The 16,277-nt window shown below is 34.1% G+C and overlaps 1 protein-coding gene across 2 annotated transcripts in view; it reads left to right on the top strand.

Annotated features, from left to right (window-relative positions):
* LOC143257037 (solute carrier family 4 member 11-like) overlaps positions 1-16,277 on the top strand; it is a 162,519-nt gene that overhangs the window by 89,039 nt on the left and 57,203 nt on the right. For both annotated transcript variants that reach the window (XM_076515130.1, XM_076515131.1), the window contains exons 3-4: positions 10,481-10,615; positions 12,546-12,615. In XM_076515130.1, coding sequence (XP_076371245.1) covers positions 10,481-10,615; positions 12,546-12,615 — 205 coding nt within the window. The remainder of the gene's footprint in view (positions 1-10,480; positions 10,616-12,545; positions 12,616-16,277) is intronic.

Genomic DNA, 16,277 nt, shown 5'->3' on the forward strand with positions numbered 1-16,277 from the left:
TCCAATTTTTAACGTCGTAAGTAAAGGACTTACCATTGAGCCTGCGAAGGGTGAACACTTTCTACAGATAAAACAACTTTTATAACGCTTTTTTCCCTAAGTTGGTTGGTAACTATGAAATTCATTACGATTATGTAAAATATAGCCTTTGGGGAGTAACCTCTATAATGGGTGTTGACCTTAGCTGCCTTGCTATCGCATAGATTGGTTGTATTTTTGAAAGCCATCTGTAGCCCGATGCGATTGCTCCAAGTGGAATTGCAGTCACTTTTCGGACTGAGAACGACAGTTTCTTTTTAATGAAACTCTCGGTCACTAACCAGCCCTACCTACAAACACTGGAGCTTCAAATGCGAACGAAACTGTTAAACCTGAAATACTAAGTCTTCTAACCTTATTCATGGCCATTTTGAAACCGTAAGTTCTTATTCCCTAATATTTTCAGCTATTAATTTTTTATCACTTAAAAAAAAACTCAAGATAATACATTTTATATATACCATTTATAATCAATTTAGAAAGATTAGAAATAATAATAAAAACTGAATTAAGTTTCTGAAATAGTTCAAGTTTTATCGGTTACCATGTTATCAGACATACGGTTTACTGCATTATCACCAAGACGTTTCTCATGTTTTTTAAAGAACTTTTTAATTATCAAGACATCAGATTTGAAAGTAAGTGTCTTCTCACACATTGAGAGTTTTGAATTTATTTTTTTATTTCTAAATCCAGAGCTACGCTTAGTACGATCTCATTTTCGTTTCCATCACAATTTAGTTGGAGGTACTTACCACGATGCTGGGTACTAACTGAAATTTTGTTGATTTATAAAGATTAAAACAAAATTGTTTATGTTCCAACAGTTGAAATGCATTAGGGTTTTGTAAGGAAAATAGCATTTTTCTCTTTTTTTGTATACCTGTTTTGATATTAAAACAAATGTACCAATACTTTCAATATCGATAATTTACATGACGTTTTCGAACTAGCTCAATGTTTATCAATCTGTGAACTGGTAACTGTATGTAATCGAGCTGTTTACGTACTCTATTAATTATTTGATTTGTTCACAACTTCGTTCATTTCACTACAATAGTTGTATGCCCCTGCACAAGCCATATTTGATTTCCTGCACTTATAGTTTATAAGTTGACAAATCATTTTACAACCACAGAATGACTTCGATGCATGCATCTGGAATTAGAAAGTTTCTTTGAGTATCTCGTAAACATACAACAGGGCTATTACCACCCATCGGCAATACAAACCATCAAGCATTTCGTAATGTTGTTCAAGTAAATTCCATTCAGTTTTATGTTTGTTTGTTTTCTGTTTCTGCTACAAATGGCGTAGTGTCACACCTTGTTAAAGCGTAAAAGGAAACGAACGAATCCATGACTGTTTTGCTCAGGTAATGGTGAATTATGTGAATTGGAATATATTACTGCTTCTTTGAAAAAAATACACAATTCTCTGTGGATGAAAGCCGCTACTTCAAAGTGGGCAAGCAAAAGAACTATCACAGCTGTGTCACGGGCTGAGACGACAATGCACGACAATGCAATGAGGGTTACATTCAATTAATTGAATAGCAATTCTGGTATCAGCCTGATTCTTCATGGTAGGTTTGAGATGGACGACATCCTTCCTTGGATTTATGCATTGTACATCTTCGTTTGCGAAGCCACCAGCCACAATAAATGTCTCATCAGGTGGCCCCCTGCTAGTACAGCGGTACGTCTACGGATTTACAACGCTAAAATCAGGGGTTCGATTCCCCTCGGTGGGCTCAGCAGATAGCTCAATTTGGCTTTGCTATAAGAAAACACGCACACACACACACACACACACACACACACAACTCATCAGGTGATGCTATTTGCATCAGTTGATTGGAAAGAAAAAACAAGAAGATTGGTTGTGTTGTCAGATATTGCTAAAAAACAAACAAACGAATTTCCTGTCTTACGTTACTCACCTAATTGGTTTTATTTCTTTAAACCTCTTTTGACAAACTCCTTGTAGTATCGATCAAAAAACACATCTGTTCTGATGCGCTGGTTTCCATCCTGTATCACAGCCTCAACACGTTTGTCTGTTAATCTCCAAATGTTGCGACTCCATGAGATTTTCAAATTGCGTGTATCAAAATATTTCCATCAATAATGACACAAGACAGCCCTTCAGGAAACAGGTTGGCAGGGTAAAATATCTGTAGTTAAAATTTCCTACAAATAATGACTGTTTCAGTCGTAAAAGTTCCATCCATCTGTTGAACTGGTGTAAACTCGTGCTGCAATATATTAAAAAAACTGACAGGTTTTCCTGCTTCATAAACTATTATAAACCTTTAAAGTAAGACTTTTATCTGTTTGTAGTATCCTTTCAGTTCCCTTAGAAACCGTGTTAGTATCATACAACTTAGCAAATGTTAGCGATTTGTTTCTGTGTAGGTTCATGCAGTTTCACGTGTACAGAACTGTCTAATGCTTTTATGAAGCATCCTATCAACGGACGTAGTGAGTATATCATTACCATGTGATTTTGTATTCATTAGTGTCTGTTGGATGTCATCTTTGACCAGGCCGTTTGTAGCAATGTTCTGAAGAAAGGTTGATGTCGAATTTATATCGAAGACATTAAATCGTTGCAAAGTAGCATATACTGCTATTTTATCTGTTACCTTGTTCTTTTCTGAATATAGTAGATTAATTGTGGATTAGTTGATCCACTAGTGATAGATACAATATGTGCCTTCAAATAATAGTACAATATCATCACTTTTTGTCCAATTCCATTCCAAATAAAACTCCCAGTAGTACACACAATGTAAAATTATAACTAATGCAAATATTACGAAAAACAACGTAACAACTGTGTCGTGTTAGAATTTATGAGACTTGGAATGATAAAATGGTTTACATTTATTTTGTGGTGCCAGTTATTAGTATTAGATCTCAAAATTAAGCTTGGTGGTATAGTTAGTCAGATTGAGGATATCAAATTGTTATAAAGTGATGTTAGCAACTTTTACTCAGAAATGTCTCGGAGTGTTCGTTTTTCTGTCTTTGGCTGGTCAAAATACATAAAGCTAAAGGAAGAAAAAGATGAACACAATTTTATGAAATGGTTTTTGTTGCCTGAGTGTTGCATAAAGACATAACATTAGACTCTTGTGTAGTTAGTGTGAAAAGGCAGAGTTTGGTGGCGTGTCCGTAGTGGGAAAAGTATTGGTATGAATTTCAAATAACGCTACCGTCCACAATGTAGCAGTGAAAAACTAGAGGAAAAGCAGCTAGTCATCACCATACACTGCCAACACTTGAGCTACTCTTTTATCAACGAATAGTGGGATTGATCTTAAATTTATAGCGCCTCCCATTGCTGAAAGGTTGAGTATATTTGGTGGGGCAGGGGTTCGAACCCGCGATCTTCATACTTCGAGTCGAGCGCCCCTCACTACCTGCTTATGCCGAGTACTTAGTAATGTATCGAAAGTGTGAAAGCAAAGTAATAAAAGTTTTATGGTGTGCCATTAATGTGATAAAAAGTATTGGTAATATGAACCGATCCTCAGTCCTTTCGTCAGATACACACAGTTCTAAAACTTCTCATTGCCTGGGGTTGTTTTGACAAAACATTTTGACCTCCCCATCCAAAAGAAGGCACGAATATTTTCCTTGAAATTTATTTTTTTAAGGTTTCAGTTCTCTTTTTAACTACATGAAGGGTAAACACGTTTTAAAATCTTAGAATTGATTGGTGATTGTAAAAAAGAGGGGGAGTTGCACAAAGTAAAGAATTCTAGTGAATTTATCAAATAGTCAACTTCAACCTGGAAAAGTCGTCTATCACGAAGAACTAATGTCAACAGTTTGTGATAAAGAACTAACAAGGAGTCAATTTATTCTACTAATTTACTAGAAAGACTTTTACCATACAATTTTACTGCCAAGAATATAGTTCTCACTTGCGACTGGCGTTGCTTATTGTCATTTCTGTTTAAATTATTTTGAGAGAGGTTTAACTAGTCTGAGTAAATTGTTAAAATTAGTAGCGCCTTTTAATTGGCTAACTAAAGGTTCGTCAGATTTTTCACAGTGGTTCAAGTATAAATGTTTTGTTTACCAAAAGTTCTAAAGATCTGGTGTTAATGTGTGTTTTTTTTTTCTAAAGCAAAACGTTCTCGTGAAAATGCATTAATTTTTAGTAGCATGCCATTATAAACGTGAAGGAGTTATCTGCTGTTAAAATAGCTGTACTATTGAAAATGTTTGAATTGTGAATATAATCCAGAGATTATGTGAAAATTACTTAAATTACTAAAATAAAGGAGTCTTGTATGACAATACCTATAGCATAAATACTACAGTTTTATTCAGGGCAATACGGAAAGTGAAAAACAAACTGTACTTGAATGTAAGAAATAAAACTCGTAAAGTTCCATGAAATATTATTGCTGAGGTTTTCGTAATATTTTCATACTTAGTATTACAATATTAAGCAACAAAGCCCATCTTAAAACGAAATAAGCTCAATAATCCATACTTAATAGGCCCTTCTCCAGTCTTAATTATATGAATGCATCACTGAGGCGCGAGTATGTTATTTCTTTGGAATTAGCGGTGGATAACCATGTAGCCCAATGTAGTTTTGCTCTAACCAGACTGAAAGAAATTTAAAATATAATTTTTGTTGCAACAGTTTCTGTTCGTTTTCATTGCTTACTTTTATATTGTTTTCTTCCTTTCTGTTTTATTCGTCTATGAAACATAAGAAATTTTCACGTGTTTTTAATATTTTAAAGGGCATTCACTACACTTAAGTTAAAACATTCGTTTAAAACAGGTGCTAAATATATATTATCATTACGAACGTTAGTAACAAATCATTGACTCCACACTCGGTAATTCTCAACCCTTGATAAGCAATTACGTTGTAATCAATACGAAGAGAATCTTTTTATTATTACGGTTATGCAAAAATATGTGGTTATAACCTGAAAATACATATAGCAATATGTAGTTATAGTCTAAAAATACATATAGCAGTAGACATTACTAATGTTTTCACAACAGTATTCCCTATTCGTAATATTTTGTTTCCATAATTCGATGCAGTCTTACGACTGATTCTGCATGTTTAAGAACAATACTATATGTATATGTGACCATAAAATCTAACCACTTAATTATTCCAGCCTCCCACATACTGAGTAATGGTGAGGAGTCTTAACATTCGTTTACGGCCTTAATGACCCTGAAAGTCGATAGGCCTAAAACCCAAATAACCAATGGTAGTATTGCACGAAGACTAAATGAATCTCTAGGGTTGATGGTCTAAAAACATCTCTACACTACCATCCCTACACGTACACTTATAAAACTGGTAGTGTACGTCCGCACATTGCATTGATAGTGGTGTTCATGCAAACGTGTTTATTTATCATACGCCATGTATGTCTGCATGTATTTACAGGTGTATTTATGTCTGTTTTGTAGCTCTAAATCTGTTTACATAAAATCATGCCATCAATAGTCTACGTTTTTCTAATTTTCTTCAAAAAGGCTAGTCTTAAATCTCATTAAAAAAAAATCGAAATATCTAATGAAGTGATTGTTCTGAAATTATATTTAAAATTGTCTTCCATACTGTCTAGATTTCATTAACTTTTGATATAAGTACGAAAATATTCGTTTATTTTTTAACTTTACAGTTAATAATGTTTGCAAAGAAACAACCGTTGCGGTATCTGTCATAAAAATGAAGCGCAGGCAAAGCTGTATGTCTGAGTCTCTATAAAATCTTTTACATGCTGACACCATGTGGCAGTTTCACACCTACGTTGTGATACGTATTTCTATCAGATAAACGTTCATGTTTGATTTTTTTTCACCACGAACCTGTACAATGGGCCACCCGCGATTTGTCTACTTCGGAGAATCGAACCCTGAATTTTAACATTATGTATGTAAACTGTTCGCTGCTCAACCGAAGGTTTTAATACAAATAATTTGATTTTTGTCTAAAATTACCTTACCAGCCACTCTGAGGTACCCGCCCATCTCCCATTGGCTTAAAGGTACATTTTGTATGCTTACAACGCTGAACATTGGGTCTTGAGTTTATGAAAAGTGCAAAACTTGCATCATGGAACTAGAAAGTTTCCTATTCAATGTGAAGAAATGTCTTTTTTGTTAAGTATTACCTTTTTATGAAAAAAAAATGAATACAGTTAACATTACAGAAAAAAAATATGTATAAATTAAAGAAGGTAAAGTCGGCAATTTTTATATTACTTTTCCAAAAAGATGTTTCGAACTAGTGTTATAGTGTTATATGTCAGATCATACAATCTAACAAGAACTCTAGCTCGAAACGTTACCTTTTCGAAATCAAATAAATGTATAAAAACTTGGTGATTTTGTATTCTGTACATTTGGCGTATTTTGCATACCAAACTCTAATTTAAACTAAATATATCAGAAAGTTATGAGATATCTCGCGCTAACTAACGATGTGAAATTGGTGTAAAATTCTTAGTTCATATAATACTCTAGAATTTAATGTTATGTTTCTAGTTTTTAGCTGGTCTATAAGTGGTTTATTAAACCACTTGAACCACACACATTAGTTTTAAAATGAAGAATTTAAATTTATTATTGGTAATAAAATGCTCAGTAACTTTATTTGAATGTGATTCAATGTTTGATTTAACCTATAGCTGTGTCCTTCTAAAGCTTTAAGGAAATCGACTTATCTACACATGAAGAATCTCAATAATCGTCGAATTTCGATCCCGGATAGGAATTGTTCATGCTCTGTAAATCACACACAAATCTTTAGTATCATCGTGTCTATTTCACGCGACTGTGTGTGTTCGATATTTTAACAACGTGCTGTTGTTCAATAAAAAGATAAGGCCTAGCAGTGGGTGGTGCTCTATGTTATTCCACCAATCAACCAGAAATAGATTGGCCAATAGGTTTTTCTAGTTGCAAGGTCAGTAGAATACAGAATGAATGTTTTTTTTTATATGTATGACGTGTAACATAAATTACACACTTGTTCAGTTTGATTGTACAAGTTTTGACAGTGTCACTAAGTATACGTTTGGTTTGGGAACCTAAATTCACGGTTTTGTTGTGACAACATTTGAGGCAGCAAATTCCGTTATGGTAAACAAGAAAGAAACATATTGATATATCACTTTAAATAACAAATTGATTGCATTAAGATATCTTAAGCATTTGGTACAAAAATATTCGAACACTAAACTCAAACCTCTGCTACTTTTACTTCTAGTGATGGTTCTACACTTCTCAAAAAATACTCACTTTGACCTTTACAAAAAAGACTATTTTGTTCTGAATTGCAACAAAAAAAATTATTTAAAACTTAGTAATACTTTGCTAAGTACTAACCTTTACTAACTTCACTGTTTAATATATATATATAAATATATGTAAAGGATCGTTAAGACACAGTGTTAGTAACAATGGTCTGGTTATTTTAATTGTACTCATTATTGTAATGAAAGCGGTTTACGTTATATTTTTTTACTTGTATAAACATTTTCAGTGAGGTGAGTAGCGTGTCTACGGTTTAAGAATAATACAGCACTACCGTTTAAAGTATAATAATGGATCTTGGTGTCATTGTGTACGGGCTCTGGTAGAAATGTTAATAATGGTTAGTTGTTGGTGGTTTGAGAGGAATGTTAACATTGGATAATCCATGCCACGTGTTCTGGAAAGAATATCATGCTCTAGAAGAAAGATGAACACTAAAAAGATAATGTTTTATGTAATGGTTGGGATCTTAACATTGGCTAGTTCACGTCACCTGTTTCGCAAGGAAGATGAGCAGTAGTTAGTCCATGACACACGTTCTGGAAGGAATTGGAGCATTGAATAGTTTATATTACAAGTAGTAGTAGAAATATTAACATAGGCTGGTTTACGCAATATGTTCTGGTGATGGTTAAAAACTGTGGGTCTTTGTGATTATTTTATTTTTTGCAATTAATAAAGTGACAAAGTGGCACAAAGAGCTATTAATAAAATTCCGTTATTGATACAGAAATTCTTAAATTACAATTTCTTCATACTGAACTGCTATTAAAGAGCAGTGAACATGGATACGTTTTATAGGTAAAAAAAAAGATTAAAAACCACGACTTTACAAGTGCCTGACGAAGTTCTTTATTTATAAACTTATTGTATTCAGAAAAATAGCTCATTCTACGAAACAAAAGGAACTTTACATTGCGGATTTTAAAAATTTGTCCTTTGAATTTCTGCATTATATTCTTGAAATAATCATTTTAATGATTTAAGGGTCTTCTAATGATGAGAAACAGTACAGTGGTTCTAAATATTTTGTTTTTGTGTGTTGTGTGATTTCTTTAGGTGGAAGATATTCAATATTTTAAGAACTGTAATGACGACCAAAAGTTACAGCAGTTCTATTTTATGCTAAATATTAATTATGCCTTTCACATTTTCGGCTCTTTTTCAAACAGAATTGATAATTAAACAATACTAAATTGCACTTGTTCTGATTCTGATCTTACAGGCGCTAATTTTCCTTACAAAGGGATTGCTGTAAACTGCACTAGTAAAAGGTTTAGCATTCTAACAGGTTTGATATTGTTCATATATTGATTAAAACATTTTTGTTTTCTTCAGCAAAAATAATTATGAATGCTGTTAGGGTAATCGAGTGAAAAGTACTTTTTAGTTGGAAAAAGTAACTTAAGACTTTTTTTTTAATTTATTGTTATGATTCATAACTAACTAGATTTACCCTAAATAATAGATCTGAATATGGTATACCGTATTAATCTTCTGAACTTCAACACTTTGTACCCCAAAATCTTTCAAGAAATGTGCCTTATTACTTATACCATGACCACTTTTTAGTTACTTTCTCATCTAGTCCAATAAAGGCAGATGTCATTGTGATATTTCGTTATTTTGACTGACTTACACAAAATTTACACTAATTTACTTAAGCAAATTATATTAGATCTAAACGGTGGGACTAACCATTGCTCCATTCAATCATACAAATTCAAGTTGTATTTAACTGTCTTGCAGTAATATTGATCAACAACATAAACAGAAATATTGAAGAATAGATGAATTTTAGTAGTAATATGGGTCTGTGTACGATATTACATAACAATAAGGCAGATAATCTGAATCACTTAATTAATCACGGGCCCATAAAAAAAGTTTATCTTTGACTAAATAAAATTGTTTCATGAGAAGAGATAAATTATGTTTAGTTACAGGAAAGAAACTTCAAAGAAGAATAAGTTTCTTCTGACCACAGAACAGAAAAAAACGTCAAGGGAGAGAAAAGGTCTCTAAGGGAAGTTCTGTTGAAGAACGAAGCTCGATTAATTTACGTCTTCAGGTTTTTTGTTGTTTGATATATGAGCATTGTCCGTAACTATCAAGGTTCATAGTTGTCTTATTTCTGTTGATAACTGGGTACTACACTCTCGGGGCTCATTATTTTGTATGTGGAATCTCCTATTAGATAAAACGCTGTTTTTACTGTCAAGATTAGCTATTTAGGCTTACTGTGTGATTTGTAGTAATACTTTTTACATAAGTATGTTTTAATTTATGAATTTCTAGGTAATTAGTTTGGTGAAAACTGATTGTTCTTTAAAGTGGTTGGTCGTCTATATTATCCCTTACGCTCTATATATGTTAATTTGGTGGTGACCATTAATATTTGGAAACACCTGTTTTGTTTCCGTATTGTTTTAAGTTAGTTGTTGCCTCAGATTGTATGTGTTTATTTTTAGTCTAGGTAATATTTATAGACATGCCCGTGAATTATTTACTGTAAAATAAGCGATGTAGGAAAACATAAAACAAGTGTTCCAGCTTACTTCATTACAAAGCTATCGTTGTGTATGTTATACCTTGTTAATATTGTGTTAAGTACGTGAATGGAAACGTGTGATAAAAAAAAAAAAAATCCTGATTTCTTGACCTGACGCCATCACTCAGCCTCTAGTGGAATGGAAACGTGTTGCGCTGTAATCGAAGTCATTTGGAACAAAGTTCATTCTATATTGCCACCATGACTAGAAAGGTATTGATTTCTGGGTTTGTTCAACAGCGCCTCTGTGCCCGATCTGGACTGTGGGCCAACACTGATGCTTAAGGCTTTGAACATGCGATTTCCAAGAGTAGATTTCCAATGACTCTGATCCCTTGCAGGCCTCACCTGGCTAGTCCCGGTTGTATGGGCCCGTTATTGAACCTACAACCACCACGGATAAAAACAATCAGCTACGTGGCTCTGACGGATCTAAAGAGTTATAAAAAATATTTCCTCAGGGAAATGTGGTACAGAATATGGAACTTGCCAAATCTTTCTCTCCTCTTCCAATCGCCAGTGTAGTAGTAATAACAAGCATAGTGATAATAAACTTTTCAACTGTACTTTACAGAGACTCCCCATGAAAGACTTTGGAGCAGAGGTCCGTGCCTCTATGGACGTCGACCAGTTTCTAAACCAAGCCGTGCTCTTGCTGGATGTTCAAGAAACCACTTTGGAAGGTATCGTCGACCGGATGTTACAGAAAGTAAGTGTTTATCTTTTAATTGTATAAAGTTGAAATAAACCTTAACATAACTTTAAGTTTGCCTGTTTACCTTCTAATACTCTATACAGGACATGTGACATTGGACTAATGCCTTCTCGCTTGTATATTCATAATTAGATTGTGTCAAAGTAATTTGATTTTTTTTTGCTCATTTTCCTATGATGACCTTGCTGAAGATGATTTATAGAAATAAACACTTGATTTATTACATTAAACTCTTCATATAAGCTAGTGATTTACGACAGACTCTCTTGTAAACAGGTTGATGTGGGTAACTGAAAAGTTTTGAACATCTTACATTTGTTTCATATTTAAGCGAAACGAAAGCAATAAATAGAAGCCGTTAGTTACAAACCAGTCATAGCCTAGTGGTTATCGTGACGGATTGTCTATTCAAGAGTCCATATGTCCTGTTGTCTTAAAAAAAAAAAAAAAAGGTAAACAGATATTGAAAATTCGCTCGTTGCATACACCTGGGGACGTGGGTGCTTCGTACGAGTCAAACCCTACTATTCGTGTAGAGTATCCAAAGAGTTGACGGGTGTGTATGTATATATACTGTTGACTAGATGCCTTCCATCTAGTTTATCATTTCAAAATTAATTCCTTCTGTGTCGTAGATATCCCTTTGTGCAGCTTGACACTACTGAAGAAAGACTGCCATTTGCTTAGTGCAACGTACTGATTGTTAAGCCTCATGCACATAAGATTTCCTTAGCTTTCTGACTTGAGTCGAACGTGTTCTGGGCGCATACTGTTCTGTAGATAATTGGGAGAGGCTTGTGACCCGTTGTGTGTGTGTGTGCTGTATAGCACGGAGGTTTTGGCCATAGTTTGAGCAGGTATTTGGTATGATAGCGAAACGCTTCCTGCACCTCTTTAAGGTAAATTCCCTAAGTTGTATATTCGTTCTCGTTTGTTAAGTTTCGTGCAAAGCTACGGGCTAGTCTCCCCTAATTTAGCAGTGTAAAATTAAAGGGAAGGCAGCTAGTCACCACCACCCGCCGCCAACTCTTGGGCTACTCTTTTACCAACCGAATGCTGGGATTAACCGCCATTTTTCTTATAACGCCCTCACGGCAATAGGACGAGCATGTTCGGTGTGACTGGTATATTCTTCTGGACATCTTGATTTTACTTGTTCGAAGAATTCTGTAACATTCTGCTGAAAAAAACACACAGACCTGAGTGTTATACTTCTAATGCCATCACAGCTTGGAAGGCCCAGAAGTGACTATAACTGATTACCTACCTGCTACAAAGTCCTGATTTGAGCTCTTAAAGCCAACTGACTATCGCCGACAACACAGCACAAACTATAAAATTATTTGGGGGAAGCCCTGGATCACAGCACAAGTACAAATTCTCTGAACTTTAGTATTTTTTGGCAGTTATAATAAAAAATGTTTTGGGTGTTGACAACCAATGTGCTGGAAAATATGCAGACGAAATATTAGCACTTTAAGAGCAATAAACCTTTTGTCGACTTAGACTTCTGACAGTTTGTTTCGTTCACAGTTTTTTTCCTATCAGAAAAACTGGTTTCGACACGTTCACGCGCCCTCTTCAGTTTTCTGTGTTTTTCACTAATTGCTGCACTAGATAGTGCGTTATTTTATCATTACTTTCTCGATTTGGTTTTTAATATATAAATAGTTAAATGTCTTTAGCTATCTATGTAGTTGGTGGAAACTGACCATTTTTGTATTCTGTTACCCAAACGTAGTAATAAGAACTGTTTTGTTTAAGCATTCCGAATACTCAGTTACTAAGACTTGTTTTTAACAAAGCTAAAATACTCCGTTGCTAAGACTAGTTATTTCTAACACAGATTAGGTTATCAGTTGCTGAGCTTTATTATTTTAACTCGTTCTACAAAACTTAGTAACAAATATTTTATTTTTAACAGGTTCTGGATACAAAGGAGCCAACTTTCTGCATAACGGAAGCGAAAGCTGGCCTATTTACTCACGACTCTAGTAAGTATCTTCACATCTTCACGAACAAATAATTTAACCAGTTTCTATTATACTCGCAGGTTGTAATTTGACATTTTGATTTTCTCCCTTATGTTTTTTGTATAACTGTGTAGCACCAAGTGTACTACTGGTATAATAAATTACCTGTCAATAAGAAGTCTGGAAAATTTCTCGCCCTAGAGAACTAATAAAAGCATATGCATCTCAGAACAGCTGGTATGAGTATTAACACTTAATAATAAAGCAGAGAACTGTTCTCTGAAGCCCAGTATGGCCAGATGGTTAAGGCATTCGACTGGTAATCTGAGGGTCGCGGGTTTGAATTCCCGTCACACCAAACATTCTCGCCCTTTCAGCCGAGAGCGCGTTATCATGTGACAGTCAATCCCACTGTTCGTTGGTAAAAGAGTAGCCCAAGAGTTGGCGGTGGGTGGTGATGACTAGCAGCTAAATTAGGGACGGCTAGCGCAGATAGGCCTCGTGTCGTATTACGCAAAATTCAAACCAAACCTGTTTTCTGCTTTATTAGTAAAAGTGTCAATACATTTTTATTTTAAGTGGTTTGTCGTCATCAAGTAATGGAAGGATCGTAAACAAATATCATCACTAGACGGGTAAATCGCGTGAAATAAGGTTATCATTTTACGTGCTCTCTAGTTTATCACTCTCTTTCAGTATTGTTATACGTTCCAATAAGAATAACCAGATATAATTCTTAACGACATAGTAGGTAATAAACAAATAAGTTTATTGTAGGCACAGTTGTTGTTTATCAGTTGCATGTCTACCTTTGCTGGTACGTGCCTTTAAGTGAGCTTGTTGATCAACTCGTATTGTTTACAGTATTCATTGTATCCGAGGTGACTGATGCCTCGTAATCCGGAAGAACAACTTTATAACAACTGTGTTCGGATTAACACTGGCTTACTGTATAGACGAAAACAATATTGTTAAATATATACACTCTTGTGTATTTCCTTTCTATTGCAGTTGGCGTTGGCACGGGGGTTTGAGTCTTTACACCGTTTATTAGTGTTACAAAGGAATATCTTTCCTTGTAGAGTTACATGTTACAGAGTAAAAACAGAGAAGGCATGCTTGCTTAGCAATCATTAGTTGGTTTAAGAGAGCTATTAAAAGTGTTTTTGTTGTTTTTTACATCGTATGATTACATGTTGCAGAGTACAAACATTATAATTTCGGTAAAATATAGGATGTACCTCTACATGTCGGTTGAAGAGGCAGCTTTAAAAGAAGTAGAACAATAAAAAAAATATAATTTAAAATATTCTTTTAGTTTACGAACAATTTAAATAACAATTTTTGTAACCAAGGACATTTACTTTGTAGTCAAGTAAATATGACGTCACCTTCTGGTTTTCTGTTTGTAGTTTTCATTTTGAGTCTACGGGCTGAATTAAAATGCACATTTTTTTTCCAAACAAATTAACAAAAAATTCAGCGTTAGTTTTCAATAAATCTAAATTTTAAAACATTTTTGGGTGGATAATTACCATATCAAGTTTTAATCAGGAACGTGATATTATTTAATGATATTTATTTGTCTTCTCCTCTCCCCACAAAGGTCATTTTGTACCTAATTATTTTATGTTTAGGTCATATCTATACATAATTATTAAGCAGTCTTACCAGAGATGATACTTACGGTGAACATCGAGTATTATGTTCTATACGAAATTAGCCACCAACAATATTGTATGAGGAATGGAATCAACTCTGAATGTATTGTCTTATATTACAATAGGTATTACGTGTACTATCAATACACTGTACTTCGTTCATGATATCTGACGTACATTCTGCATATATTGTTTTATTTAATGTGCTACATGTATTATCGAAGCTGAAATACCCGTCACCTGACGGTAAATTTTTAAACTTAATTAAAACAATGGAATTTTAACAGCAGTCATGTATTTCAATGTGATAACTAGATCATAAACTTTCTCAAATTTTTAAAGTTATAACAATTTTTTTTTATAAACAACACTTGCATTTTGCTTTCAAAAACTAAATGTTTTGAGGTGGCCCAACTCTTGAACACCCAATGCCTAAATGCCTCACTAACCATGAGAAAAGCATGGTTATTTGAGGAACAGTTCAACAGTTTTCATACTTTTTCCTTGAATCTCTTTAGAATATTCAACATGATTTAAATTGTCAATCTGCCAATATTAGTTGAGAATGAATCAATAGGCTGGGAGTAATTAATCAACAGGCTTTACAAAATAGAGACAGGACAAAAAATCACGAAACCATATACTGCTGCATGCCATATATTCCCGACATCAGCAGAAAAATAGCCAACATTTGGCAAAAACTAGTAACAAAATATGACATTCCAGTCAATACCAAATTTATTTCAAAAACCAGGCGCAAAACTGAGGTCTATACTATGTAAAAACTACACTGACAAACATCACACCAACATTATTTATAAAATACAATGTGATAACTTCCACGACTTCTATATTGGAGAAACAAGTAGAAAAATGGAAACCAGATTCAAAGAACATAAAAAGTCACCTTCACACGTTTTCGAACACTGCAAGCCAAATAAACACAACCATAGAAAACACTCAAATACTAAATAAAGAAACAAACTCAAAATTAAAGAAACCTTACTTATACAACAACTCAAGCCCAAAATAAACCAATATAAAGGAACATCTTTATACCTATATTAAAAATAATATAATAAATAATAATAATAACAACATAAATAATATAAAATTATATATTCAAACATCTAAGTACGCCCTCTACATTCCGACACTCAGTTGCACAACCCCTTTCAAACATGTGGTCAGCTTCCGGTCAGTTACCTCTCTTTCTTTGTGAACCTGACGATGACCAAAGAAGGTCGAAACGTTGTTCGCTCCTCTACGTAAAAAATTTTCTCAACCCACGACGAGCCGTTTTTACATATATATTTTTCTCTACAAGTGGGTTTTCTCGACATTACTGAGAACTAAGTTCAATTTTGACCCTTTTAGTATATTCTCCGTAGTTTATAGTATTTGCATATCAATTTTGGTTGTGATTGGCCCAATAGGCTCGGAGGTGTTATGGTGCAAAACAAACGCACATTTCGTCTTTGTCTATATATTAATACATTGTTATATACCAGGCCGTAGAAAGTAGGTAGGATGTATTATTTCATTTTATAAGCGCTATTACACGAAACATCAATACATTGTCGATTTTTCATGAGATGAGTTATGCACCCGGTATGTACTAATTTATTTAACATGTTACATATACCATTAATAAATTATGTCCATGAAATGCAACTGCTGTAACATCCTATGAATGTATTGTTTTATGTGACGAGGTATTGCACCTATCATCAGTACATTGTATTGTGCCCCACGATGTACAATATCTAATATCCACCCTGAAAATTCTTCGTTCTTGTGGAATATCTAACCTGGTTAATGCTAGTGATATTGTTTGATAATAACTTACTGAAGCTGAATCGGAGAGATTTTTTTGTATCTTAAGTTAGTTTTTATGTGTCGCTTTAGGAAAAGACGGGCGTATTTCAAGTTACCTGAAAACATCTGCAGATTCCGCCTGTACAGTTTAACGTAGGCGTGCTTTCATATATAGACTTGTACAGGGATCTTCGGATATTATTG

This window comes from Tachypleus tridentatus, chromosome 7, assembly GCF_004210375.1.
Source record: "Tachypleus tridentatus isolate NWPU-2018 chromosome 7, ASM421037v1, whole genome shotgun sequence".
In the NCBI taxonomy this organism is placed as follows: Eukaryota; Metazoa; Arthropoda; class Merostomata; order Xiphosura; family Limulidae; genus Tachypleus; species Tachypleus tridentatus.